The sequence below is a fragment of the Lagopus muta genome, chromosome 2, assembly GCF_023343835.1.
Source record: "Lagopus muta isolate bLagMut1 chromosome 2, bLagMut1 primary, whole genome shotgun sequence".
Taxonomy (NCBI): Eukaryota; Metazoa; Chordata; class Aves; order Galliformes; family Phasianidae; genus Lagopus; species Lagopus muta.
Window position 1 is genome coordinate 56,035,224 of NC_064434.1, and position 26,429 is coordinate 56,061,652.

General features: G+C 39.8%; 1 protein-coding gene across 1 annotated transcript; it reads right to left on the reverse strand.

The window, feature by feature from the left end:
- Positions 1-290: 290 nt before the first annotated feature.
- Positions 291-17,036, reverse strand: LOC125689152 (p53 apoptosis effector related to PMP-22-like). Its single transcript, XM_048935995.1, has 3 exons — positions 16,683-17,036; positions 2,415-2,558; positions 291-2,161 (listed from the first exon to the last, which is right to left on the reverse strand). The coding sequence occupies exons 1-3, from the start codon at positions 16,891-16,893 to the stop codon at positions 1,947-1,949; spliced, it is 570 nt and encodes a 189-aa protein (XP_048791952.1). The 5' UTR covers positions 16,894-17,036; the 3' UTR covers positions 291-1,946.
- Positions 17,037-26,429: the final 9,393 nt, after the last annotated feature.

Genomic DNA, 26,429 nt, shown 5'->3' on the forward strand with positions numbered 1-26,429 from the left:
TGAATATGAATGAGGCCCCAGGATACAGTCAACTGAAGAGCAGAACAAGATATCTTAATGTAAGATCTTTAAATTACTCTCCCCTATCAAATCCATCCACTACACACAGATGCTCCAATATGGTGCCTTAGAAGAGAATACCCTGGGAGACTCCATGCTTTCTTCTTCTTGGCAGACAACAAAATCGAAGACTCAGTTTTGAAACAACACATAGATACCATCATTTATTAGGTATAATAAGCATAATGGAAAGAGTTAAGATTTTCTTTTCCTGGACAGGTAACATTACATAAAGAATTGGAAGACATTTTATACAAACTGTTATCCCAACTGTGTTTATTTTATTTTCTTTTTTTTTACAACTAGGAAATATCTTCTTAATGTATTTGCAAGCTTTTTTCTAGCCTATCCCTGTCACAAAGGCACTCCATATGAGCCTGATACATCTCTCATATTTATTGATCTAAGTCAGGAGTCACCCCATAAAATTAAATGGAGTTAATTGCATTAAAAAAAAAAAAGAGGATGAATAAAATATATTAAAAAAAAAAAAAAGAAAAAAGAAGATAAAAGCCTGTGTCTTTATTAATTTTAGCTACTTAGAGGCTTTACTAAAAAAAAAATTCTCTCATTCTTTGCAGTGAAGAACATTTGGCAGGACACTTTCCAAAGTACAGTTACAAAATTGCACATGTATTACAAGATAATAATTCTGTCTAGTTAAAGATTTCAGTAGGAGTTCTCTTTACAGAAAGCAAGACATTGAGTATTACAAAGCTAGGGTTAGCAATACAGAAGCCAGCAGTTTATTGAGTATACCTCATTGCTTTCAATATACCCAGGCTTGCAGCGCTGTTGAATATAAGATACTGAAAGGTATCTTATATGTGACAGTCTTACTATTAGTTGGTATTTACACACATTACAGTATACAATCTCTACTTTTAGAACACTTATAAACTTCAAATTAATGAAAAGGGCCTTTTGGCAAAAGTTTGATACCTCGAATCACAGTGCTCCAGGCCCACACCTCAGGTGTGCCAGGCTGCTGAGTGGCTTATACCTCTGCATAATTCATTCCTGACTCTTTTATCCTGAATAAAATATCTGGAACAATAAAACAGAGCTTCCTAAAGCCATAGATTTTGATACAGCTGATCAAAGGGGCAGAGGCCCATGAAAAAAATTTGAACAAGTTGCCTCTTCAAATCAGATCTGTAGGTTGTAGAAATGTCTGGAAATCCCCTTTATTTTGCCTGCTCTGTGCTGGCACCAACAACAGAATGCCAGAATTTTGGAGGGTGCTTGGATTACTGGTGGTCTTAGCTTACTGGTGCTAACATTCAGAAATAAATGCTTACATTCCAAATGGATGGGTGAAAATCAGGATGCTAGCTTTGGTAGTGGGGGTCTCTCTTGACCTGTAGCCCTACAGTTTAAGTGAATGAATGCAAAACTGGATGGAAAGTCATGGAGTGCTGGCTAACTAATTTGCTGCTCTGACAGTCAGTAGATTAAGGCATTTGGTTTCTTGAAAAATCTTCAGGTTAGAGAAAATTGAAACATAAAAAATGGGATTTCTGTGAGCTAATTTTCTTCAGAAAGACGGTATGTGTTGTTTTCTTTACTGATAGTTTCTTTTCTGAATTTAATTGGAAATGTAAAAGCATATAAGATTTGATGGAATCCATATGCACCCACATTCATGGGAATGAATGAGGAAACACAAGGATTTTTTAATTTTAAAATTAATCTTCTAAGCAATCCACATCAGATACGAAAGTTCAGAAAAATAGTAAATAACTTTATTGTAAAATGCCAGTACTGTTTTTCTGTACGTATTTTAAAAGTTTCCAACCTTTTCTACTCCATCTGATGATACTATTCTGGAAAATGTAGATGGTCAGTCAGATATCTCTTGAATACAAATATATTTTTCCTGGTGTTTATGGGGAAGAGTAAAAATATGTGGGCTTCACATTACCCAAGATTTGATCTTCATAGTTAGGAAGGCAGCAGAAGAAGAATCCCAAGCATATTTCCATAATGGCAGTGGTCCAGCCAAAGCCGTAGGCCCAGCTGAACATATTGATTCCTGTCATTTCAATTTCACTGGAGAACTTCACTGGATAAATGACCAGGCCCATGACGGAGAACACAGCTGAAGAAACAGGAGGGAAAAAGTGGATTAAGCTTACACCAATCACACTGCTCACCTCCATAATAGTTGCAGCTAAATCCACCCATGTTTTGGAGGATTTGGAAATTGATCCACTGCCATGGCTGATTTTATGTTATTTTTCATTGAGAGTTCAAATGCATACTGACAGAGAACTGAGCATAGAAGCAGATAAGGAAAATACCAGTTCTAGTGTATCTGCATGAGCTAAACTTTGCTTCATGTATTGTCTTACCGGCAACAAAAAGCAAGCCTCCAATCCCTCTTATGAAGTTGAACCGAAGTGTATCAATGGCAAACGCTATGATGGCCAGAGCAAAACAGATGACAAGGAGAATGAAGCCAACAAGGTATGTGGCAGCTGCAGCTCTTCCCCAAGCTGAAACCAGAAGGAAAGCATATTAGAATGAAAAAAAAGATGTGTTTTTCTCTGGCTTATAATGAAATGCTAATTTTAAACAAACACAGAAAGGAACTCCCAAGAGGAAAAGCATGGAAACTTTCTTTCCTCTTGGAGATGAACATTTTAGACCCAACAGAAATCATTCATAAAGCACAAAGTCTATAAGTACACAATCTTTGACCAGTCCTACAGAAAGAAATGGGGCTTGTATATACGCTTCCTATTAAGGTTTAACCATTAAGAATTGAGCAAAAACTGACTGAGAGATTAAATAGTGGACACTCCAAGAATAAATATCATTACCTCAGCAGATGCCGTAAAACCAGCAGCATTCTGCACGAACCAGGAGAGTTAGACCATCCCGGAAATTAATTACGTTCTCCCTTAAAAAAATAAATACAAGCACTATCACTCTGGCACGCAAATCTAAAAGTATGGCAATACACCATAAATATCAAGATTCAGAAATTTCTGCCTTTTTATCCTTCATGTAACTCTGAGAACCTAAGGATTTTGAGTCTGTTTTGTAGAAAACTTCAACCTCTCCTTTTGTTCCAACATTAGAACTGTTCTGTTTTGAAAAACCTGTTCAGGATAGAAATAACTTCGTTTTCAACTTATATATATTTATGTTACAACATGTCAGAGCTAAGCACATGGCTCTGGAATAACAACTGAAAAAAATATTATTTTTTCAATATTTTAAATCTTGAGGGGTGACAACTGCTCAAAAAGATCCAATTGTCTCTTAATTGTACCAAGCCTACTTTGACACTTCTAAAATTGTGTATGTAAATAGAATAAGCAGTTAAATTCTGCTGGGCATTTATGGACTTCACCCCTCACCTGCACTATGTGTTTGCAAGGTATTTGCTTCTAATCAAATGCATATAATGTTAAGGCTGTAAAATTACCACAGCCCAAACAAACCTGGTGATTGTTATAACTCAAATGTGGTGCTCATTGTTCACTAAAGATTAGTTATGAAACCAAGGTCCTTGAAATTTCTAGTATTCAAAAACCTACTAAGCTGACTGCTTCAATCAGAAAACTGTACTGAATGTGCCAAACACTGCCAGTTCACATTCTCAATACATACTCCATCAGTGCTGTTCATACTTCTGACATTAGAAGTACTGATCAGCAGCTTGACCAGCACCATTAGGCTGACAATAAAACAATAGTTTCGATTTATTCAACTTTCTAAAGCACCTATCTTCTTTGAATCACAGAATATATCATGTTGGAAGGGACCCACAGGGACCATTGAGTCCAACCCACAATCACTCAGAATTTCTTGAAAAAAGTAATACCTAATTTGTTTTATCTTTCGCATGAGAATTCATGGTCTTCGTTCCCTAGCATACCTAGCAAAAGCTTTCTTTGCACTATGGAAGAATGAGCTGTCCTGAATTTCTGCCATCTAAAGATTTCAAGAATAATCAGGTAGGAGTAGGCAAAAAATACATGTTAACATTAACTTGCTGAAGTGGAATGAAGAATCTTGTTCTGAGCGTGTTATTTGTTCTTTTCCCTACTTTCTCTTTGACAGCTTGAGGGCTGAAAGATTTGCAGTTATGGAGCCGTTGGCCATTCCATCTGATCTTTGGTCCAGGGGAGCTTGGAAAAGCTTTAAAACCAACAGCTTTAAAGCCAAAAACTGTTGAAGGAACAGAAAGATTGGTGTCTTTTATGTGAAACGTGGCTGCTTGTTTATGCTGCAATAGAACCTCTTACTACATCAGTAATATTTCAGGTTAAATCATTTGCTAATTACATAATAAATAGCCTTCCCTTTGCTTGTAATTCAACTTGTACTACACAAGGAGCAAAGGAAATGTCACTGATGACACTCAGGACTGAAGCAGAAGCCAATACTTTACAGTGCATTATCCTCAGTAATAGCAACTGCATTGGTCATAAGTAGTAAATGGTTGTGGTGCAACTTCTCCCACACAAAAGATTGTCTCCAGTCCAGCAGAGCTTCCCTTGCAGTCTTGTACCAAGAATTTTCCTCAGGTAGGCCTAAGGAGGTCATAGAATCATAGAGTACAGGTTTGTTGGGAGTTGAAAGAAACCCAAAGGGATCGCCATGTCCAACCCCTGGCTCCACACAGCACCACCCAAAATCCAAACCCCGTATCTGAGAGCACTGTTCAAATGCTTCTTGAACTCTGGTAGCTTGGGGCCCTGACCACTGCCCTGGGCAGCCTGTTCCATGCCCACCACCCTCTAGCGAAGAACCTTTTCCTAACACCCTGGCCATCCCCTGACACAGCTCCAGCAAGACAGGGGATCTTGGCTGCACTTCACATCGTATCCTACAGACCTTTCACTTTCTTCATAGCCCTCCTTTGGATGCTCTCTAATATTTTTACGTCTTTCATGTATGGTGGCACCAAAGCCTGCATCCAGTGCTGGAGGTGAGGTCAGACAGCATAGAGCTGAGTGGGACAACCACTTACCTCACCTGGCTGGTAGTGCTGATGCCACCCCAGCCCTTTTGGTTAAAGAATTTCCATCTTTACTTTTGTTTCCACTGACCCATCAAAACCAATCTATCTTTCTGTTGACTTCTTGTCATTCTTTTCTGCTCTATGACTTCTGCTCCCTTCTAGCCACTGCACTACATTTTATGTTTTATGTTATTTCTCTTTTCTTCCTTATGCCAAAGGGTTTCCATTTGCTTTGGAAGACATGTCAACTGTATTATTCTTCTTGTACACAGGCAGCTGCCTGAGAAAAAATGAAGAGATAGCAAAGCTGTGACTGTATCTTAGTACCTAGCTTGGTGTTTTAGCTCGAACTCTTTTCTTGGGGAGTTTAGAGAAGGCACAAAGGTATAGCACACAGCTTGGAAAAGCAAGGTCTAGCTTGGAAGAGGAGCACCTCAGCTGACCTACCAAAGCCTTGCTTGAGGAGCTGCTGACAGTTACCATCCAGCAGCTGGCAGCATTCACCAAGCTAAGGGCTCAGAGGGGACCTGATGGCCACAGCAAAGTGTGGTGGTACCATGCCCATGCTGTCATCTCACTCCTCCTTTAGCCTTGCTCAGGTGTTTTTCCTGAAGTAGTATTACAAGTGCTGTGACTTTATGCAAGCAGATTGGGTGTATGCCCAGCCTGCAGGGCACTGGATGTATCTCAAGAAGAGACTTGCTCTCTACAGGATGCCTACATCTTTAGGACTCACTGCTTAATCATGTAACAGCCAATTTCATGACATATTTAAAAAGAAAAAAAAATGTAACTCAGAGTTGGAAGAAAACCAGTATACAGCTCCTGTAAGGCAATAGGCTTCCATAGGAGAGCCACTGTAATGAGTTGTTGTTGTTTTTTTTTGAGGAACCCGGCTTTGTCTGGTCTTTTTAAGCAGTACTTTTTAGTAGTCTGAGACCACAGTATGCAAACACCTTGCTTCCCTGAGGTAAAAGGTAGCAAAACTTTATGTGGGTACAATTGCAACTATTTTTGTTTCTGAAGTATTTATTTTTCCTTGTGTCAGACAGAACTAGAGTACCTTAGTGTCTTTACCAATATAACTAGTAATTACAGTTCCTCAGAAATGCCAGAATTAGAAGAATTTCATTGATCAGAAAAAACTGATGGAGAATGTGCAATTCCAGCCATTACAACCACAAAATATCTTCTGCATCTCCTGAGCAATCTCAAAGCCTTAGCTCAAGAATAGAATCCTTGTGATGCTGAGCAGCAGCACCCTCCCCAAGGTTTCTCCACGGGCTGCAAAATACTTTGTTCAGAACAAGCATTTTTATTAGGAATCACTTTTGAATGCTTTTAGGAAATGATTTAATTGCAACCAAACAGCTAAGCTGGTCCCAAATATTGTCTTATTTTTCTTTATATTTTTCTTTAACATAAAGCAAAAGTTAAAGCATAAGTAATTTTTATAACTGCAAATCTTTTTTTCATGAAAATAAGAAATCCAGATCATAGAATTATCGTGGATGCAATGTCAACTTAACAAACACTTGACTCTAGAGGGAGAGCAGTTGAAAGCTGAAAGACCCCTGTCATAAAATCAGAAATAGAGACAGAAGGAACAGCAGGTTAAATGACATCAAGCTAGATCAGTGAACATATTCAGGAACTTGTGGGAACTGTTTTCTTATGTCCTCCAACTGGAAGTGATGATTTAGCAGTTTAGTAGTTAAAATATGTTAGTTAGAAAAGAAATGTGTATTTATGCAAGAGTCCTGGAAAACCTTAAGGATACTGCAACACTTGCATTTTCATCCTACTTCACCCTTTTTGCCTCCTCTGTCAGCTGAAAAAAATGCAAATGAACACTGTGAGAGAGTTTGTGGGAGGTAATACAGCATCCTTTCTTCAGCTCCTTTTAGCTGGCAATTTTCTGAGCAATCCTGTCTTACAGTAAAGGCCTTACAACAAGACCATGCAATCTAACAAGCAAAACAGCCACCCATTTTCATGCCCATCTAAAGCAGAGGAAAAAGTGTTTCTGTGTACAGTGTCTTGTGCATGAGTCAGTAATGACTTCTGAAAGTCCAAACAACCCACCATGAATGCAACCATATGTGACTACTGCAAAATGAAAATAAGTGCCCTCCATCTAATACTCATTGCTGTGTGAGGAGAATCTCAGCTAATTTAGAGAACAGAAGGAGTCCACCCATGCCCAAGCAGATCTTGCTGTAGCTTGTGAGCAAGATAATTAGCTGAGACTGTTTAATAATAACACAGCTTTATTACAGTGCTATCAAAGCTAAGTTAGTTCAGAAGTAGCATGACTTCCTCTTGTATCCTTCCATCTAAACATATTTTGAATATCCTCTTGTTGACTGCAACCATATGGAAGCTGGTTGACTATGAGAAATCCAAGACTAAGAGTGTCTCCAATTTCCTGTCTTCCTGATTTCATACTCGTGTATTTTCCCAAAGTGCAAACACTGCTCATGGTTTACACATAAGGAAGCAAACTTCCTTGCTCAGCAGTAAGCCAAGTCAAAACTTAGGACCACTACCTCTGCTGTTCTTAGCTTGCCATGTGTTTTGTGCTCCCAGCAGTGCCTTAAAAATAACATGTGAAGCCTACTTCTCTCATGATAACAACAAATTTCTCTAATTTCACTGTATATGCCATGTATACTCAAGGATGTGAGAAAACATTTACGATGTTGTTCTCATGTCTTTCTTGATGTGGTACCCCCAAGTGACACAAACTACTGAGTGTCTCTGAGTTCATATTTTCTGAAAGGAACCTCGAAACTTCAGGAGTACTTCTAGTTAAATCAGTAAGAATATGTTTATTCAAATTTTCCTCCTAGCTTGAATCTAAATACACAAATAGCATTAGAAAGAAAATCAGTTTTTTGTCAGCTTGCAGAAATCAACAAATTACTGACACATTCTTGCCAGCTGATCATGTTATCACATCAGCCTCTGCAGTGAATTGTGCAGCAATTTTAGGGACGACAGTTTGAATGCAAAGGAGAGAAAAAAGCAAGATTGCCTTGAAAACAACAACATTTACTTTGTTATCCCTCACAGGATCAGGGGAGAGAAACACAAATCCTACTGTTCTAGCTCCTGTCTTACATAGCAATTCTTACAAGAACTAAAATCTGCCATGCCGGTGATTCATCTCTATGTTGTACGTAATGAGAATGTTTCTAGACTGAGTTTGTAGAGCTCAACCTGTTTTATGACTGTCTGATTAAAGGGAAAGAGCATTATTTTGAAAACAAAGCTGAACTCACTCGGATTTCTCAACCTGACGTTTTTCATCAGGGTGTGGCGAACTCTGGACTCCTTGATTTGTTTCCATTGAAATGATAAATTAAACTGAAAGCATTCTCCTAGTTTATACCTCCTTTTCTTCCATCTGACCCGTCAAAGTCATTAATCCAGTTTATCAGCAGAAGGCTTAAGAGCTGTTATTGTATATATAAGCCACTGCCATACAGGACTCCAAGTTAAGTGGCATAGTCAGAATTTCCTTTTAAAACTGCAGGCACAAAATCGTGTCTTCTGATAGTTATAATCAGGTAACCTGTAATAATCAAACTATAAGAAAATTTGATGCTCTCTTTGAAAACGTTCTGCAAGCATCTGCTGATAACATGAGTTGATTATGAAATACTAGACTGTGTGTGTGTGTACAGCTAAAACCCAATCAGAAAGTTTTGAAAGTAGCTTCTCATAAATAAACAATATATGCAGACTGAAAGCTACTGACTGAATATAACTTAAAATAAAAGATATAAAAATGAAGAAAATAACATATTAGCCAAGGATAATTTACAAACAGAATAAAATGGGGAAAAAAAATCAAAGGCATGATTGGATGTGTATTATTCTCTGAGTTTCTATCCTCTGGTGCTCTTCATTGCATCTGAACTGTTCTTAAAACAACTGATTTTTGTGTATCTTTCCCTTGGCAGGCCAGTACTGGTTGTTCTTCTCTGTTCTTTTGTGTGTGTGTTAAGCCTGAAGTAGAATACAAAATATGCAGTTCTTTTTGATACCCTTTTTAGTGACTCTGCTCTTTCCCTCAGCATTACTTCAGAATTTATTGGCAGTCAATACGGATTTCTCATTTAATAACAGAATATTATCTTATGATATGCAAGCCATTTTTATATGAGGGGAAACCATGTAAATCTTTGAGCTTGCCGTTACCTGAGAGTCAACCACTGTGGCAGAGAATGACCTACTTAGATTCATACTGCATAATTCCATTGCTAAAGTTTTTCAGTGGTTAGTAGCAGGTCCCATCATACAAATGGGAAAGAATCAGGTCTTCCAATTATCATATAATAACATCTTTAAATGAAAACAGTAAGGTAAAGAACCTTCATGCACAGACCACATATCAGTAAAACACAATATATATTAGCAGAAGGCAGTATCTTAACTATAGCTTAGGGCTAAGGTAACATTTCAGTTCAGCTTGGTGAACTTTAACTCATTTAAAGCAAATAACTATTAACTTCCAACCACCGACTTCAGTAATGAACATATAGAGGCAAGACCTGAGTTCAAGGCTTTATGTACTTCTGAAAACCTCTTCTCTTACTGAGGAAAGCAATCCAGTTTAGGAGCTATCCTGACTTGGATTTTGAGGTGGGGAGCAGTTAGGCTTGAGGGAGTGGCTCAAATTCATCTCCTCATAAGCCCAGACATGTACAAGCTTGACTTCGATGCTGGCTTCTGCAAATCCTGTATTAATGAGGGCTTCTCCTCAATGCTTACTTAGCGCTAGGGAGGCAGAAGAGGCAGAAGGTGTAGCACTGTCATCAAAGGAATCACCGAGTGAGTAAGTTAGCTATTAAATTAATATGCACATAGTGTCTCAAAATTAAAGGTTAGACCAGGGGAGAGTCAGGGAATACCCCTAGCTCACATTATCTTCAGAAGCAGTTGCATATGCTACGAATATTTTGGGATCTCAGTTTAATTTTATACTGTTTAATACTACAATGGGTTTCCTCTTACTTTTCCTACTTCTTTTAAACTAAAATAGGATGACTTAAACTTGAATGTGTATATGGGGGTGGGCAAGATCAAATAAATGATACAGGCAGGGTATTGATAAATCAGTACATATGCATAGTAGCAAGATAAATCTGCTTCCTAACTACTCTTGAGCTATAATATGGTTAAAAGATATGTGAGTTAAACATAATAAATTTCTGTGACAACATAGGCTATGAACTAGAACTTGGAATTGAAAAAGCAGGGCAGAACCTTTCCAAAAAGCTCCTTTTAAGTTTGATTGTCCCAGGGCTTTTTGAGGCTGAAAAATATTGAATTTATATCTCATTTCTATATGCACCAAGTATTATTCTTCTTACGCTTAACTCCCATTTTTCATTGGACATGGTCAGAGACATCTGACAAAGACATAGACATCCTCACTCCACAATTTTTGACTGACGAGAGAGATCTTGTATTAGCGCTTAACAAAGAAGAAATGTGGCATTAAAACATCTTCTGACTGAACAAGTTCAAAGTTGCTTAGAACAGTACAAGCTGTCAGTGAGAAATGAAAATGTAAAAATAACAGTATTTAGTGAGGTTTGTTTCTTTTCCTGAGTAATTGCTTAAGTAATCTGGCTCTTTAATCCTACAGTAGAATTCATATTCAGCCTTGCAGCTCTTATCACCATTCAGACTACCGAGAGTACTTTAGCTTTGTTGTATCAGATTACCTCAATAAGCTAAAAGAAGATATGTGCTGAAGAGAAATAAGGATATAGCCACAATTTTCAGCAGATTCTTTCTCTGAGTGAGTGAATGGCATGCATTCAATGACTTCAATCCTGACTACTCAAAACACTGAGGATTTTTGCAAAGTCCTCAACACCAGCAGTTCAGCTCATCATGGGGAGATAAGAACTCTCCACACAACTGATATTTTCCTACCCAATTTAACTGTAATTGTTAAAGTGCAGGCTGGATGATAAACAGTGGGATGCCATCTGCAATTGCGTTCTGTAGAGTTAATTGCTGAAGAGTATAAGTACTATTTAAAATGAGTCTGATTAAATGAATTTGCCACTAAATATATAAAAGAACAAACCCTAAAATTACAAGGGAAAGCATATTTGCAATTGCAGTCATGCTAATTAAATGCTCTGGGGTTGATTCCCTTCTTTATACCTCTACAGTAACAATGGAGTCTGTCCTACAAACTGAGGAAAAATCAAACATTTTCTTTTGTTCTTCTGTCAGAGTCCCTTAAATACATTGCTGTTTAACACATTTAATTCAGGTCTTGTTTTCTAGCGTTCTAAGTTTTGAATAACTATTCAATATTATGAGTTGTTAAGTAACCAATCTTGTCATCGCCTTTTTCACTGGTTAGTCCAAAGTAATTTGTAGGAGATTGGTGACTTAGGAAGTGATGTGCTACCCTTCACACTGTCAGTAAAATTACTCACTATCAGTGTATATAAATATAAGTGTTTCACACTCATGTGAAGTAGGAACAGCAAAAATTTTTGTTTTCATTTTCCTCTGTACCAAAAGGGTGAAGACTTTACCCTGTAAATCAGATAATGCACAGAGAATATAGCTAGCTGCAGCTCTCTCATGGTCTTTTTTGGACTGATCAGAAACCTCCCCAGCCTTTGTTTCCCATATTTAGGGGCACATTTACAAATCTATCAGAATATCACTATCATCTAGAAGAGTTTAAGCGCAGAACTTTGGTTTCAGGGAAAGTTTGCAACAATGGCCCTTTGACTTGAGACAGGCCCTGCTTCAAAGCACAATTATATGCTTGCTTCACTTCTTTTCTACGTGCATACACCCCTGTATGCCAAGCAACAATTGGGACAGCCAGCTTCTCCTCTCAGACCCTGTTAGGGTGGGCTGTGTCTCAGTCCAGCTCTCTGGAAATGTCTCTGTACCGTTCTCCTCAGTGTACCTGCTTGAGCCTGAGCCAAGCAAGGGCTTCCCTGTGCCTGGCTGTCAGCCCTGCTAGGCACGTGGGACAAAGCAAAATAATTTTATGTAGGCAGTGCAACAGCAGGGAAACTTCTGTCTGGTCTGTCCTGTGCCCTAGGTGTGATGAGTCACTGGCTGAAGAAGGTAATTTCCCAGAAGGAGATGTGGGGCCAGGCCATATACCTCACCGCTGTATCATTAGCTAGGGGGAGGTGGCAAGTAATTTCCACTCATGCATGCTGCCTCTGGAATACTAAATGGGGTTTCAGTGTGACAAAAGCTTCTCTGGATCCAAGAGGTTGATAAGGCAAAACAGACAAGAAAATCTACTTATCAGTATGGTCCTTGTGAGATTACAGTAGAATATTTATTTCTTTGAGTGAAAAAAGGGAATGCCTTTTGCAACATTCCCTATCTTCACTTACACTGTAGACATAATCATCTGTTGCCATATTTGAATGAATGTTTTTCTATTATTATACTATGCTAGACATCTGATCTTGCAGTATTGCACTAACATTCATTGTCCAAAATAATATTGGAGTGAGATAGAACATTGTTAATCACTATCTAGGAAAACAAGGAGAAGAAATGTGTCCTCTCCAGATGGGAAAATCATTCAACCTTCTCCTACTCTCCACAGGCAATAAACTCCAAACATTGTATGAAAAGGTTGGGTTTGGATACTATAATGTGAAAATGATTGATGATCTGGATTTCATTTGTCACGCAAAAATGCTTCTTCCTAACATTTTTCCAAGACTTCTATTTGCACCATCCAAATGAGTCAACTACTTTAGAGGCCTGAGCTTGCAGTTACTTTGAGGGCAGGATCTGCACACACAAGGGCTGCAGGGACAAGTAAAACGTGAGATGAGACAAATACCGCTAAGTTTTTCATCTTATTGTGCATCATACTGAGATTAATAAAATCAGTTATTCCTCCCAACCAAGAACACACATGTTTAAACATCTTCAGAGCCTGCAGTGGAATAAATTACACATTGAAAAACGGTCTCAGGTCTGAGACACGCCTTGTACAAGAGAGGGATGTAGCCAAAAAATCAAGAAAAAAAAAGGAGTGCCATGGCAGCTTCATGAAGGGATTTAACTTCTGCACTTTGCAAGCTCAGCCATGTTCCAAATACTTACATTTCATATTATGCCTGTTACCAATCCACAAAGTCTTTGTCTTTGTAACAGTCTAGTGCACAGAAACTTAATGCACCAATGAAGCAGTTACTCTAGCTTTCCAAAAAAGCACCACTGTGTAGGCCTCTTGTCTTCCCTGTGACATTCAGAATTCTGTCAGCTTGAACAATTCAGGAGATTCCAAATGTTCCTGATGGTGCGATGGAAGTGACAATGAAACATTCAGCTTCCTTTCCTTCAAACATGACCAACCTCAAGGATATTCAATATTACTTTTTTTGGTCTAAGGTAAACAGCAGAGACGCAGGGGTATTATAGACACTGTAGGTGGAAAAATTGATCTGAATTTGCACACTATATTGAACGATTTGCAAGACCTTTATGATTAGATCTAATTTTAATGAGATGAAGATGTCTGTGGTGGATTAAGATATCTTACTATCCAAGCCATGTTGGGCATATTCACTAACAGTCGCTGTTGTAGACATGCATACTATGTATGTCAGTGAAACTAGCCCCACAGTAAGACTGAATGTCAGAACCTACCCAGCTTTGGAAGCTGAAAATAAAGCCCAGAGGAAAGCAAACAGGAACTGTGAGATAGAGGGAGGGATGAAAGTATTAATCTCTAGAAAATGTAAAATACTCTTGTCCTTGCTATTTACATCATGTCTTTTGTCTCCATGCTCAGGAAGGCGTGTAATTACACTTTGTTTATCAAGCATGGTGTTTAGCTTGGCACAAAAGAAAGATAAATATCCACAGAACATGACACTGAATGCTTGTTTTCTGTGACCTTGTGGATAAATGGAACCTATTAGAAACTTATGTTCTAGCAGCAGGGCATACAGAATCAGTCTTAATGCAAAACAAGTGAGATGTATGCTTACAAAGTGTACTTCCAAGCGAGATGCTGTTACATGGTCTGGCCTTTTGAGTGGAATCCAAGATGAGCACCAGGCACTTGCATGCTACATGAGCAATGACAGGGCTCTCAGAAGAGATATCCCAACACCACACCTACTGAGCAAGGACAGAATGATAGCAAATACAGTGGGCAGAACTGGATCTGAACACTCCCCACCTCTGGAGATAAGCAGCCTGAAGGAAATCTGCCTAGAAAGCACCTCCATCTGCTCAGGGCCCAAAGTTGAGACCAGTCCTCAGAGACATGCAACTGGCTACATTTGCTTTTCAATTAAAAAAAAAAAGAAAAGAGAAAAGAAACTGCAATCCCTCCTTACTCTTCTGTGTTTCATAAAGGTATCCTGAAGCAGTAAAGAAAATGGTGTTTCCAGATGCTACCACACCTGCTAACACACCTGTGTGAGAAGGGAAGGACATGGGTCCTCTCCAGCCTGAGGGCTCAGCCCAGATCTTCTTGTATGAGGTGCTGGTTCCCAGACAATGGGTAGGAAAATCACATAACCAGAAGGATAAAACACAAGGACAACAGCTCTGCAGTACAGTGCCGCAGCACCATGCTTGGATTAGGACAGAGTAGGGACCCGCATTTGCAGGGCTGGAAAAGACCACGACAGTGACTTTTCACCATGGTAGGCAAGTTAACAGTCCTCCCACCACTCTGGGGTAACCACACCTGCAACAGCCTAGATTTACATTGGAAGGTCATCATCTTGAAAAGGAAAATTCACTGTCACTTGGCCTACATACATTATTTTTTTATTATTTTTTACATCAAGCCTTACCTATTGTCCCATTGGCTAAACAACTATCTCAGCCATGTTCTTCTTCTCCACTTGGGATTTTTTTTCCAGGGAGATTTTGAGCATCTGCCTGGGTTTTCTGGGTCTTTAATGAGGTAAAGTGGCATATGCATGCCCATTAAGAGTGTGCTGCAATCATGCAGCATACAAACAGCATTTCTATTGATTTATTATTGATTATTATTGATTGTCAGATGACTCCTCAGAGCATGTGCTGGAGCATATTCTGGAGAAATGTATGTCCTAAGTCCAGCATGTTAGAAAAATGGGACTTACAGAGGTTGTAATTTGTGGCAACTCCATAGGTGGTGGGATAGTCCAAAATGAGAAGGATGAGCTAGCTGGCTTGTCCTTAGATGCTTCCCAGTGGGAAACTGTGCATACAGCTGCAGAATCTAAGCATGTAAGAATGAGGCAGAATAAGGAAGGAAGTGAAATGCCAAACAACCATGTAGGACCTGGAAACATCTGTATTATCAAGAGAAGCATGGTGAAACTTCTGAAAATTTTCTGCCTAGCTAAAACGGGCATTTGTGACACAGACAGTGCCAGCTGGACAGCAGGACGAGGACTCATCCTTTGGTGATACTAAGTAAGAAACGTCAGGCCTTTCTCCCTCCCTCCCCCCCACAGTTCACAGTATGAACACATATTTGGAGCTGGGCATCACCATCTCCTGCTCTCCAACCAACAAACTGCCTTAATCCCAGCCAAACAGCTGACACAGAAGCATTGAGAGGAGGACTAGGCAAGAAGCTTGATGGAGCCAGTTTTATCCTGGAGCCCTTTATTCACATAAGCCCGCTACAGTTAAATCTTTACAGCTCAATTTTGGGCACAGGAGGTAAAATTTGAACATAGACGATACATTTTTAGAACAATTTTAAAAAGCTGTAATAAATAGCCTCTGAGACTGCATCTACAAGTGGTTTTACATTAATTTTCAGCCAAAGCAGCTGAGATTCTGAGCTTTAGAGAAAATGTTCTCCCTTAAAGTTTGAATTAGTACCAGCATAAATCATAAGCTCAAGTGTTTCTCCTGGCTCAGGCTAACAGTCAATAACTTATTTTAGACTATGACACGTACCAGATATACAGAAAACAACTAAAAAACAGAGCATAATTAGAATGATCCTTCTCTTGGCTTAGTCTCCCAGACACAGTGGTTTAAAACTTTTCAGTTTGTGTCAACTTGTTTAATAGCACAGTTAGCCAAAGTTCAGTGGAAGTATAAATCTTTTCCTCTCTCAAAGCTTCCTTTCATAATCATGGAAAGGTTCATTCACACGACCCACCTACTAGAGCAACATTCTACAGGCTGACACTCCCTGGGGACATCTTTGTACCATACATTTTTACCTCCCAACTTCTTCCTGACACTCAAGATTGTCTTCCCCCACAACTTGCTGCCTGGACATTTGTTCAGCAGTAGTTAAGTGTGGAAAGTTGTGATTAGTGAGGAAAGGTTATTGGCTTCTTCTAAAAGAGGAATAAAGTCTTAAATGCCATAGCAGTTCCTGCACTCATACACTACCATGTGTGTTTATTGTACTACGCAAACCACGGTCTAAAGCACCCAGGTTTCTTTCTGCACAGAGGTGAGGACACACTGTCTTTGTTCTGTTTCTCAAAAGCATTGGTGTATTTCAGCACTGGTTCCCATCTCCCACAGCTTCTTAAACAAGGTCAGATATTAGGAGAAATGTTTGGGAGAGCTTAGGGAAGATGTGCTTGGAAAGGCGACCCACTGCTTCAGAGACCTCCCCGCCGCCCTTGCCAATGCTTACCATAACCCATGAGAGACTCGCAGTTCCATTCCCCACCCTGCGAAGGCCTGCTGCAACTCTCCCATAGCGACGCTTGGTGCACATAGGGCAAGGTCTGTGACTCCAGCCAGCCCCTGCCCGCCAGTGCAATGATGCCAAAGATAACGCCAATGCCCAGGAGCAGGGGTAGGATCCATCTGCAGCGAGTGTAGTCAAGGCCGTACTTCACCATCTTGCTGGCAGAGCACGGAGAGCTGACTCTGTTACTGACCCAGCCGCACCAAGTAAAGGGTGCTTCTGCAAAACGCCCCGAGTAGGAGCACCCGTACCTGCCAGCCGCCGTGAAGCTGTCTGAAAAAAAGCTTTTTAATCAGGGCAGACACGAGAGGGAGGGAGGTAGGCAGCTCCACCTAAATTCAAATGAGTAAGAGCCACTGCAGAGCAATAACCAGTTGGGCCGGGGGAGGCTGCAAGGCTGGGTTTGTCTGTGGGATCCGCTCTGCTCTGTTGACTCGGTAACAAAGCGGGTGCTGCTCACCCTCGGCGTTTAACACTTTCCTTCCTGTCTCTCCCTAGCAGAAGGAGTATCTCATAGCTGAGCTCCTGAATCAGGGCAGCTGAATGCAGGAACCTAGCCAACTGTTTGCATTGGAGGGCAGTGGCTTCTTCTAGAACTTGCCATATACAGGTTGAAAGCTGCTTTTCTTGGTTTCTATTTAAAAATGAATGATAGCTATCTTTGACAATCAATTAAAAAAAATCCTCTGGCTTCTATTAAACAGAAACAAGAAAGAGCTTGTAAGTGTCCTCTCTATCCTTTATGGACATAGCTGCAGGAGGGAAAACACCATGGGAATTAATCATGAAGAATATAGTACAGTAAGGGTATAGCCATTGTGGGAGAATGAATCTGAGGCTTTGGTTTGACTGTGCCTTGGGAAGTCTGCACGTGGATCCATCCATACACATGCTGCTCAGGGCCTGCCTGAGCCTGCCTGTGATGTGCTGGAAGTGCAACACAGAGATGAACCACAGCCTCCCTGCGACCTGCTCCAGGTTTGTCTGTCAGGCAGCTCACAAGCAATACAGCCCACAGAGCTCTCCCTTTGAACTAATATGTGCCTCAGCCCAGTATTTTGGTTGCCCATACATCTGAAAGCAGCTGCACCACTTGCAGATTGAAGCTGTTTTCTGTGAAACATGGTGAAGCACAGAGAATGCAAAGTGTCCTTTGCTCCCCTTGTGGATTTTGTCAGCCAGGTCTGCATCCAAGCCCAGACCTGATGTACTCATGAAGATTTCTAATTATACTGCAACTTTCTTGATGAAATGTGACATCAATGCTAAATCACAAATTTCACATCATTTTGCTGAATTAATATTAATAAATTAGTAATGAACTAATATGAAGTAAATTCATAACTTACACTGAATTAATGCACTGTACAAGAGGGTGCACAAAAAGGTCTTGAGCTTGCATAGACCCAAACTGCAACATCCACACCAGTGAACTGCAGCACAGTGAAGAAGCATTAGCTCCATCATGAAAGCAATTTGAATGTGTCAGTGTGACACCATGTCTTATCTACAAGCAGAGATATCTGATTAGCCTGGTGGTAGATCAGCAGTGGTGCAGCTACTTTGCCCCTCTTTCTCCAACTGGTGCAGATCTGGCTAGCTGAGGCCTTCTGGCACTGGCTTCCTGCAGTAAAGTCATAGACCGTGTTCTGGAGGTTGTGAGGAGTCTGTAAAGGGAGTTTGACAGGTCTCTGTTAGAGCAGGAGATGTCTCTACAGACTTGACATTTGAATTTAAGTGTCACTTTAAGCAAAAGCCAACTATCATGACATCTCAGCTGCTGTTTTGGGAAAGAAAGAAAGGACAATCTCAAGAAAAATGAAACTTTTTTTATAATGGACACTTTAGGAAGCCCTTGAGGGCTGTGTTTTTACAAGCCACAAATTCAGTTATCTTTAATCTAAACATAATGCTGAAAAGGTTAATTATCAGTTCTAACATGCTACAATACATCTGTTTTTGTGCACAGAATTTTTATATATACGTTAAAACAGCTACTATTTGAAGCTCAGCCATAGTGCAACATGCTGGTACCTGCAACCTGTCCACATCTGTTTAAACATTCCTTCTGTTACCACAGCTGAAGTAAAAACAGTCGCAAAATCTCCAAAAGAGACAACAAAGATTTGGATTTGGATGATAGGTGGTTTCTGTATGATGACTTCAAAAGCACTCATGCACGTGGCAGTAGACTGCTCAGCTGTCTGTATCTTGTCTCTTGTCAAGTCTCAATCTTTCAAGAATAGCATCAGTTTTCTATAAACTTGGCCTTTTTTTCTAAGATAAAGCAACACTGCAAAATAAAACGATTTTCCCTTATTTATTGTGTGCTCAGCCATCTTTTAGGTAGCTGTTTATGACTGAAGGATTTGTCATCACTTTGTCATAACGCACCTTTGTATGAAGGCATATTGTCAGAAAAGTTAGCATTTGCAGGATGATACCACAAAACACATTAATCATATTATTATGAAAGAAAGATGAGCAGCGTTCAGTCTCAGAGGGTGTTCCCATGCCCTGCCCATCTTTGTCATCCTTACGTATCTTAAAATGACAAGCAATGCTCACGTTCAGTACAAGAGTAATTTGTGACATGTGGGACAAATGAGATTAAGATGTATTCAAAGCTGGCAAAATGGCGTATCACATGTAATTCCTGTGGCAAACAGGGAAAAACGATTGAAAACTTCTGTTGCACAGTCTGTGATTTGAAGCGAAGGCTTGCCCACAACAGCCTTTGTATTTTGCAGTGTATGAGCTGTGTGAAACCACATGGTTCTTCTGTTTTTCGACTGCCTGTAGATAGTCCCTCAGAGAAAACACCAGCGTCATCTATTGAAAATAAAGATGTACTAGCAATGACAAAGTTGTTAGAGTATAGGGTACCTTCTGCACCTCAAAATATTCTTAACAAATTCTCACTGCTATTGAAGTAATCAAGTAAGAAGTAAGATATTGGTAATACAAACAATTTAAAGACATTAAAGCTAAAAATAACAGTATGTTCCTTTCAGCTATGACACAGATGATTTTCTCTGTTGAAGGAGAAGCCAACAAAGGATTGAGAGAACATTTCCATCCATGTGTCATATAAAGTTATCTATATCTATGACTGTGGAATGACATGGACTTATCAGCCCTGGGACATGTTCATGACTTTTGCAGCAAGAGCATTTTCATTCTGTGGCATTCATACTTCCTATGAACAACTCTCCAGACCTGTTTCTTTCAAAAGCTTGATGAAATTATTTTATGAGGCATTCCCTCATGTGCTGTCTTATATCTGACAAGTTACCCTGAGCAACTGAAAAAGATTTTCTGCATGAACTATTATAAATCATATGGCAATTGTTGTTATTGTTATTGATCCATTCACAACCCTGGGTCCTTCTTTTCTGATAACGTCAATCAGTTGTTACTCTTCAGAGCCAAACACATCTTCCCTTACAAGCACAGTTATTCTTATAAAATCAACTCACAGAGTGATGTAACTTGGCAAAATAATGCTTAGGCTAAAGCATTCCTTGTGGTCTTCTTTGTGCATCACCTCTACACCAAAGCAATAGACACAGGCTCTTTTCTCAGTATTACTTATACTTCATCCATGATAAGGACAATCAGAAAAGTACCTTTAGATATGAAAGTGTTCACAGGATAATCCAAAGCAAATTTTCTTTTCCTTTTTAGAAGAATGCTGAAAACTGTATTTTGAACAGTACTAAACTTTACTTCATTGTAAAATAAGAACACCCACTTTAAAAGTTGAAGACAGCTGAAATCTTGTTGTTTTGAAGGTGCTGCCTGAAGGCTAGCACTAGTACGCAGAACTCAAACCGAAACAAGCAGAGCACTGGGGAAATGATTGAACCCCTAGCAAAGAGAGTTTCAGATCTATTCTCAACTGCCCTTCTTGGGGAAAAGCTGCTAGTTGCTCCTCTCAGATGCTCCCAGGTTTTCACCTCACTAAGCCAAGCCCCTGGTTTTAGGTTTTTCCCATATGCTGGGAATTTCAAAGGACGCTCCCGCAGCAGCTGGACGCAGGGGTTCTGAGGTGACATGGGGGGGTGGCCTTGTAATGGGCAGTACTGGATATTGCTGCCACACAGCTAGGAAAGCCCCCTCTCACTCTTGCAGCAGCACAGGAAAGCTCTTCTTGAGACCTCCTCTGCTTGCTGGCCCTGAGCTTGGAGACAAATCTGCATGAATTTTCTGAAGACCTTTAGCAAGAGCCATCTAGAACTGACATGCTGTCTGACCTCCCAAGCCTGTCCCACACGATGCTTGCTAGGCCTCCCTCAACAAGACAAATGCACAGAATTAACAGACTTTTTCTTCTCTGAGCAAGGTTATACACACAAAAACACTATGGTAATAGGAGCTTTTAAACAGCAGATTTGTGAACATAAGGCTGCACCCATGTTTGTTATTTTTGTTGGTAATTTACAAATGTAAAATCTCTTTGTCTGAGCATGCCTTTTGTTCTCAGTTTTGTTAAATAACTTGCTTTTTTAGGGAGGGCTTTGTGCTGGAATAAGTCATCTCAGCCCAGAGCAGAGGCCTCATGGTAACTTCCTTGCATGGAGTGGAGGGACAGTGCTGAGCTCTGCTCTCTGCTGGCAGTAACAGGGCCTGAGGGAATGGCATGGAGCTGTGTCAGGGGAGGGTCACGCTGGATGTTAGGAAAAAGTTCTTCACCAGAAGGTGATGAGCATGGCACAGGCTCCCCAGGGCAGTGGTTTTGGATAGCGATCTCAGATATAGGGTTTGAATTTTGGGTAGTGCTATGTAAAGCCAGGGGTTGGAAGTGGTCCTTAAAGGTCCCGTCCAACATGGGATATTGTGTGATTCTGAGTCTTCATCCATAGTTACTTCCTACCAACGCTCTGCAGAGGTTAGATGAGCATGGCTTTCCTCCCACACCACCAGTTGTAATCAATGATGTCATGTAAAACAACCACACAGCTACAGTCAGGTCCTAAAGATTTATAACCATGCGTGGAGATCTGCAGATTCTTAGTGTGGCTGTCAGGAGTCAGCTCTTTTACATTAATAATTTTACTTAAGTGATTGCTTTGGGGGACCACAGCTTCCCTGCGGCATACCAGGACAAACTAAATAGCTGTCCCAACATAGTAGATCATAACTGTAACTCCTTACAGATCATACAGGTCAGCTGCCTTAGAAGAGAAGTAAAACCAGCCTCATACAGGTAATTCCCAGACGCCACTCCCTTGCTACTTACATTTCTCTGACAAAGAAATGGCTTCATCTACTGTGCCTTATGGGTCAATAGGGAACAGCACCAGCTATTTCTGTAAGCACTCAGCTCCACAGATAAGACATGCATACCAAACATACTTTGAAGAGTTTCAGCTGTGAATTTCCACTTTGAAATTTTTAGTCAAAAGTGGGGTTTCACTGAAAACAAAATGTTACCTAGAAATGACTTTCATTTTCAAGTACTTGATATGGAGTGTCCTTGGGAAGCAGGCTGAAAAGAAAACTCCAGTCTGCTATCAGCATTTTCATATTTGCACGCTGTCTTTGCTTGTTATAGTTATTTTAACCCGCATGTTCAGCTGCTGCAGGCATGAACAGGCTCAAGCTCTTGGGTTCACAGTTTCCCCTGTGAGATCTCATCTTGAACCTGTCTGAGCTCTCTCAGCTGTCTGTGTCTCCGGGAACTCTGATTTCCAATGTACACACCCAATGCTCTGCAATTTTCAATACTTACAAGACATTTCCATATTCTCAAAGAGTGTTATGGAAAATGGTATGCGTTGGCCTCATTGCCATAAATAAATAAAAGGCAACAGTCATACCAATCCTTCTGGTAAATATTATCCAATCCTGAAAAGACATACCCATGAGAAATATTGTCCATGGAGAAGTTAACATTCATTATTTATGTCAGATAATGCATATTTCTTATCATACTTTATCATTTATTTATATTATTTGCATTTATATTATTTATATTATAGAGCCCTAGACACTCCTGCATTTTTTCCACAACAATGTTTATTACAAATTCAGCCTTATGAAATTTAGCTATTGAAAAATCATTGTAAAAAAAGAATCTTTTGATTATTTTGACAATTCCTAAGACATTTAAATATAATTGTATAAAAGAAAAATTTGAAGGCATTGTTTTTTTCCCTGAAATTTCTGGATGTGGAGCTCCATAGCCAGAAGCACCTAGGCCCACAGCTTTGGATACCAGCAAATTGCATACAAGTGCTGCTTACTGCACTGCTGCAGACCTGCACAGGGAATGTATTGCTGCACAGGCATAGCTAAGTCCATGTGTCCTTGGTCCATCAAATCTACACAAGTGACTGCTGCACCTGTGCTGTGATGCTGGCACATCCCAGGTGAACTGAACCCAGATTTTATTATACCCGCACACGTACTTGTTATAGGAATCTCAGCCAGAAATCCCTGCCTTTGGGAACCATATTTGATTGTGCTTCATTCTGGTTGTATCAGTTTACAGTTTCATTTCAAAATCTACACCAACTCACCCACTGGCACTGAAAATCCCATATTTTCAGATTACCATTCCTTACTGCCAGCAACCTCTACTGCTCTGTGCTGTGGCACCAATACTCAGCTCTTTTGCCTGTGAACATTCTAAAGCATGGTGGTTTCCACTGATGTACATCTGTGCTTGGTTCATCATTAATTTATAAATGCATCATGTTCTCAGCAACTCTTTTTAATTTTTTTATTTTTTTTATTTTTATTTATTTTTTTGTGAGAAGTAAATGCCAGGTGAATATTTCTCAAGAATTCCATCTCATCAAGTAATTGCCTAAGAGATAGCTCACCTGTTATATCAACTGAAAACACAAAATCTCAGTGAGGTGTGGCAGGTGTTTCCCATATCCATGAGATTTAATCGTTCCCATCAACTCACTGACTTGAGTTGACCTTCTCTTGCAGCCAATCACATGAACTGTTGAGTGTTCTTCACTCCCCTGAGTAGAGTTGTGTGTGTGTGTTGGGCTGGAAGGACAGACTGCAGCCTGAGAGTTAGTGTTTGGATGTGTGTGTTTTTTGTTATTATTTTTATTTTCCCCACTTTTATAGACTACAGACTAGTAGGTAAGCAAGGGTAAAAGTCTTCTTTGTGTTAAATAATGGGTACAGTATAAGCTAGTTTTTTTACTCTATTTGGAATTATTTGAAGTAGGAAAGCAAGTATTTTGTCAAATTGGGTCTGTAAAACTAAGAGATGTTATAGATTGGAGATGGGAAGTAGCTAGAATCCAAATTGGGTAGATGTGCTTTAAAATTAAGGTATATAAGGAAAAGAGCAGCTAAAGTGCCGGGAGGATGGTGAACCTGTTTTTCTAGAGATGAGAAGCCCCAGGCTGATTTGATGAACTAGTGGCCAGCACTGGGTTTGCAATCTGTATAAAGACAGAGGGAAAGTTCTTTGTGCTCAGTATGTGTAGTACAGGGCTACTTATGGGCCATGCATAATGTGAGGTTAGAAATGAGAAGGTTTTTAGTCACAAGAGAGATGCAGCTTTCCACTAAATATGCTATGTGATTATTTCATCTTTGTCTTCCTACTGACTGTGCTAGATCAATGTACAAAATTACTTGTCAGTTTTGGTTACAAAGGACAAGCTGACCACGTGTGATTTTTATCTTGTTCCCTTTTGCACCATAACGTGCTTAAACATTTGGTGTTCCTCCTGAAGCTTTTGGCTTAGCCAAGAGTTCTCTATGCCAGGTGTGTCTGATGAAAGCACACATGTATTTTGCAGAGCATACTCAAGCTTATTTGACTGGAAAATGTTATTGTTGCCTCCTAGATAGATACGGTCTTTCAAAGCCAACGGTTCATATGTTTTGTAGTTCACACTAAGAGAGAAAAAGAATGGCTGTTTTCTTGAGTTCATGAGATGAATTCATGAAATAGAAACAACACTGAGTTTTTACACCTATATATTAAAACAGTTTTAATTAAGCCACAACAGTTGAAAGGAGTGTCACATACATTAGTATCACTTTAGTTACATCTAAATTGCACAACGTGCTGCTTATGCTTCTACCCACTATATTCAGAACCAAGTTTATTTTACACTTGTGCTTTTTTTTTTTTTTTTAATGCTTTTTAAAAAAAACATGCAAAAGGCTGAGATTATGCTAAGCCCTATTCCCATAATAATTGTCCTTCTCATTAGGGCGTCCATTTCCTTATGTCATTTTCTCCTCAGCTTCAGCTGTGCGAGGACTTTCCAGGCCTGAGATTCTCTTCAGTGTTCTGGATTTACTGGAAAGGTGCTATTATTATTATTTGTAACACAGACATCTATCCAGTATACCCCTCCTGTATTTACAGAAAGAGCAGGGGGAGGGGAGGTTGGAGGAAACAAAAAAGACACATTTCTTACAGGTTGTTTTGTTAAGCAGGAATTGCAAACACTGTTGATTCTATGTGCCGTGCATGACTGAGCATTTAACGTAGTTCTAAAGCCTGGAGATATTTATGCTCCGTGAAATTATAAAATACAGGCCTGCAGGGGACCTTAAGACATACACACATACAAAATGCAGAGTTATGAAATCAGAAAAGTGTTATGAAGTGGAATATTAAGCAAAGTATAATACCAAGACATACAGAGCATAGAAAAAGCTTAGTTCTAAACGCCTTAGTTTTACAGGATGCTGATTAGTACTTCATAAGTTCTATTTTGTATGTGTGTATGAATACATATACCCATACATTCTCTTTGAAGTACTGGGGTCACAATAAGGGGAAAGCAGCCCTGTAACATTGCATTTACCTTCCACCGCACCTACAGCCTTCTCAGAAACATATCTCTGCCCCCACAGCTGGCAGAGGAACTGCTGCCTTCCCCAGCCTAGGAAAGCCCTGACAGATCTCAATTAATTATGCCACAAGCTGCTGCCAGTCCATGGCAGATGCAGTCATGGCTCTGTCTCACTGGAAAATTTACTTGGAGTCGCTGGCTCCAAAAAGACAAGCTGGGAGTGCAGCAGGTTACTCCCCAAAACGTGTCTGTATAAAGTTTTCAGACAGGTATTGCTCGCAGCCTGCTTTTCTATTTATATCAGTTATCTCTAGCGACTCGCAAAGCATTCCCAGGTTTACAAGTCCCCAGGCCCCTCAGTCAATTTTAGAAACTTCTGGAGGTTTTCAACAGCACGTGCTAAGATTTCCTTCCAAGCCATGTCTGATAATTAAAATTGCAGTTTTAAAAGGGCAGGCATAAAGAACTGTATATGTTTCTACTGAAAAGTGTTTTTTAAACAAGAATCTCCCAAATACCACGTAATAATGCACACAGTTTAACATCTGAAGATTTATTTGTTCTCTCTGTGACAATGTATATTTAATTACATATGTTTTTGTAGCATGTCTTGCAGTGGCCACAAAAACTCCAGTATGTTAGCCACCATTATACACACAGGCTCCATTTAACTGCAACAGATGGTGGAAAAAATAAATTTTATTTTCCCCTCAGTTCATACATTTAATAGTCAACAATAGTCCAGTAACAGGAACAAGAAGTGATTCTTAGGCAGCATATGACTGTAAAAGACTCAGCAAAGTTCCTTCCTTTGGACCAATTTTTGGCAGAAGAAAAAGCTTTCTTTGGAAGGATTTTATTTTTTCCTAATTCTATGTAAAGCCATTTTGTCACAGGTGGA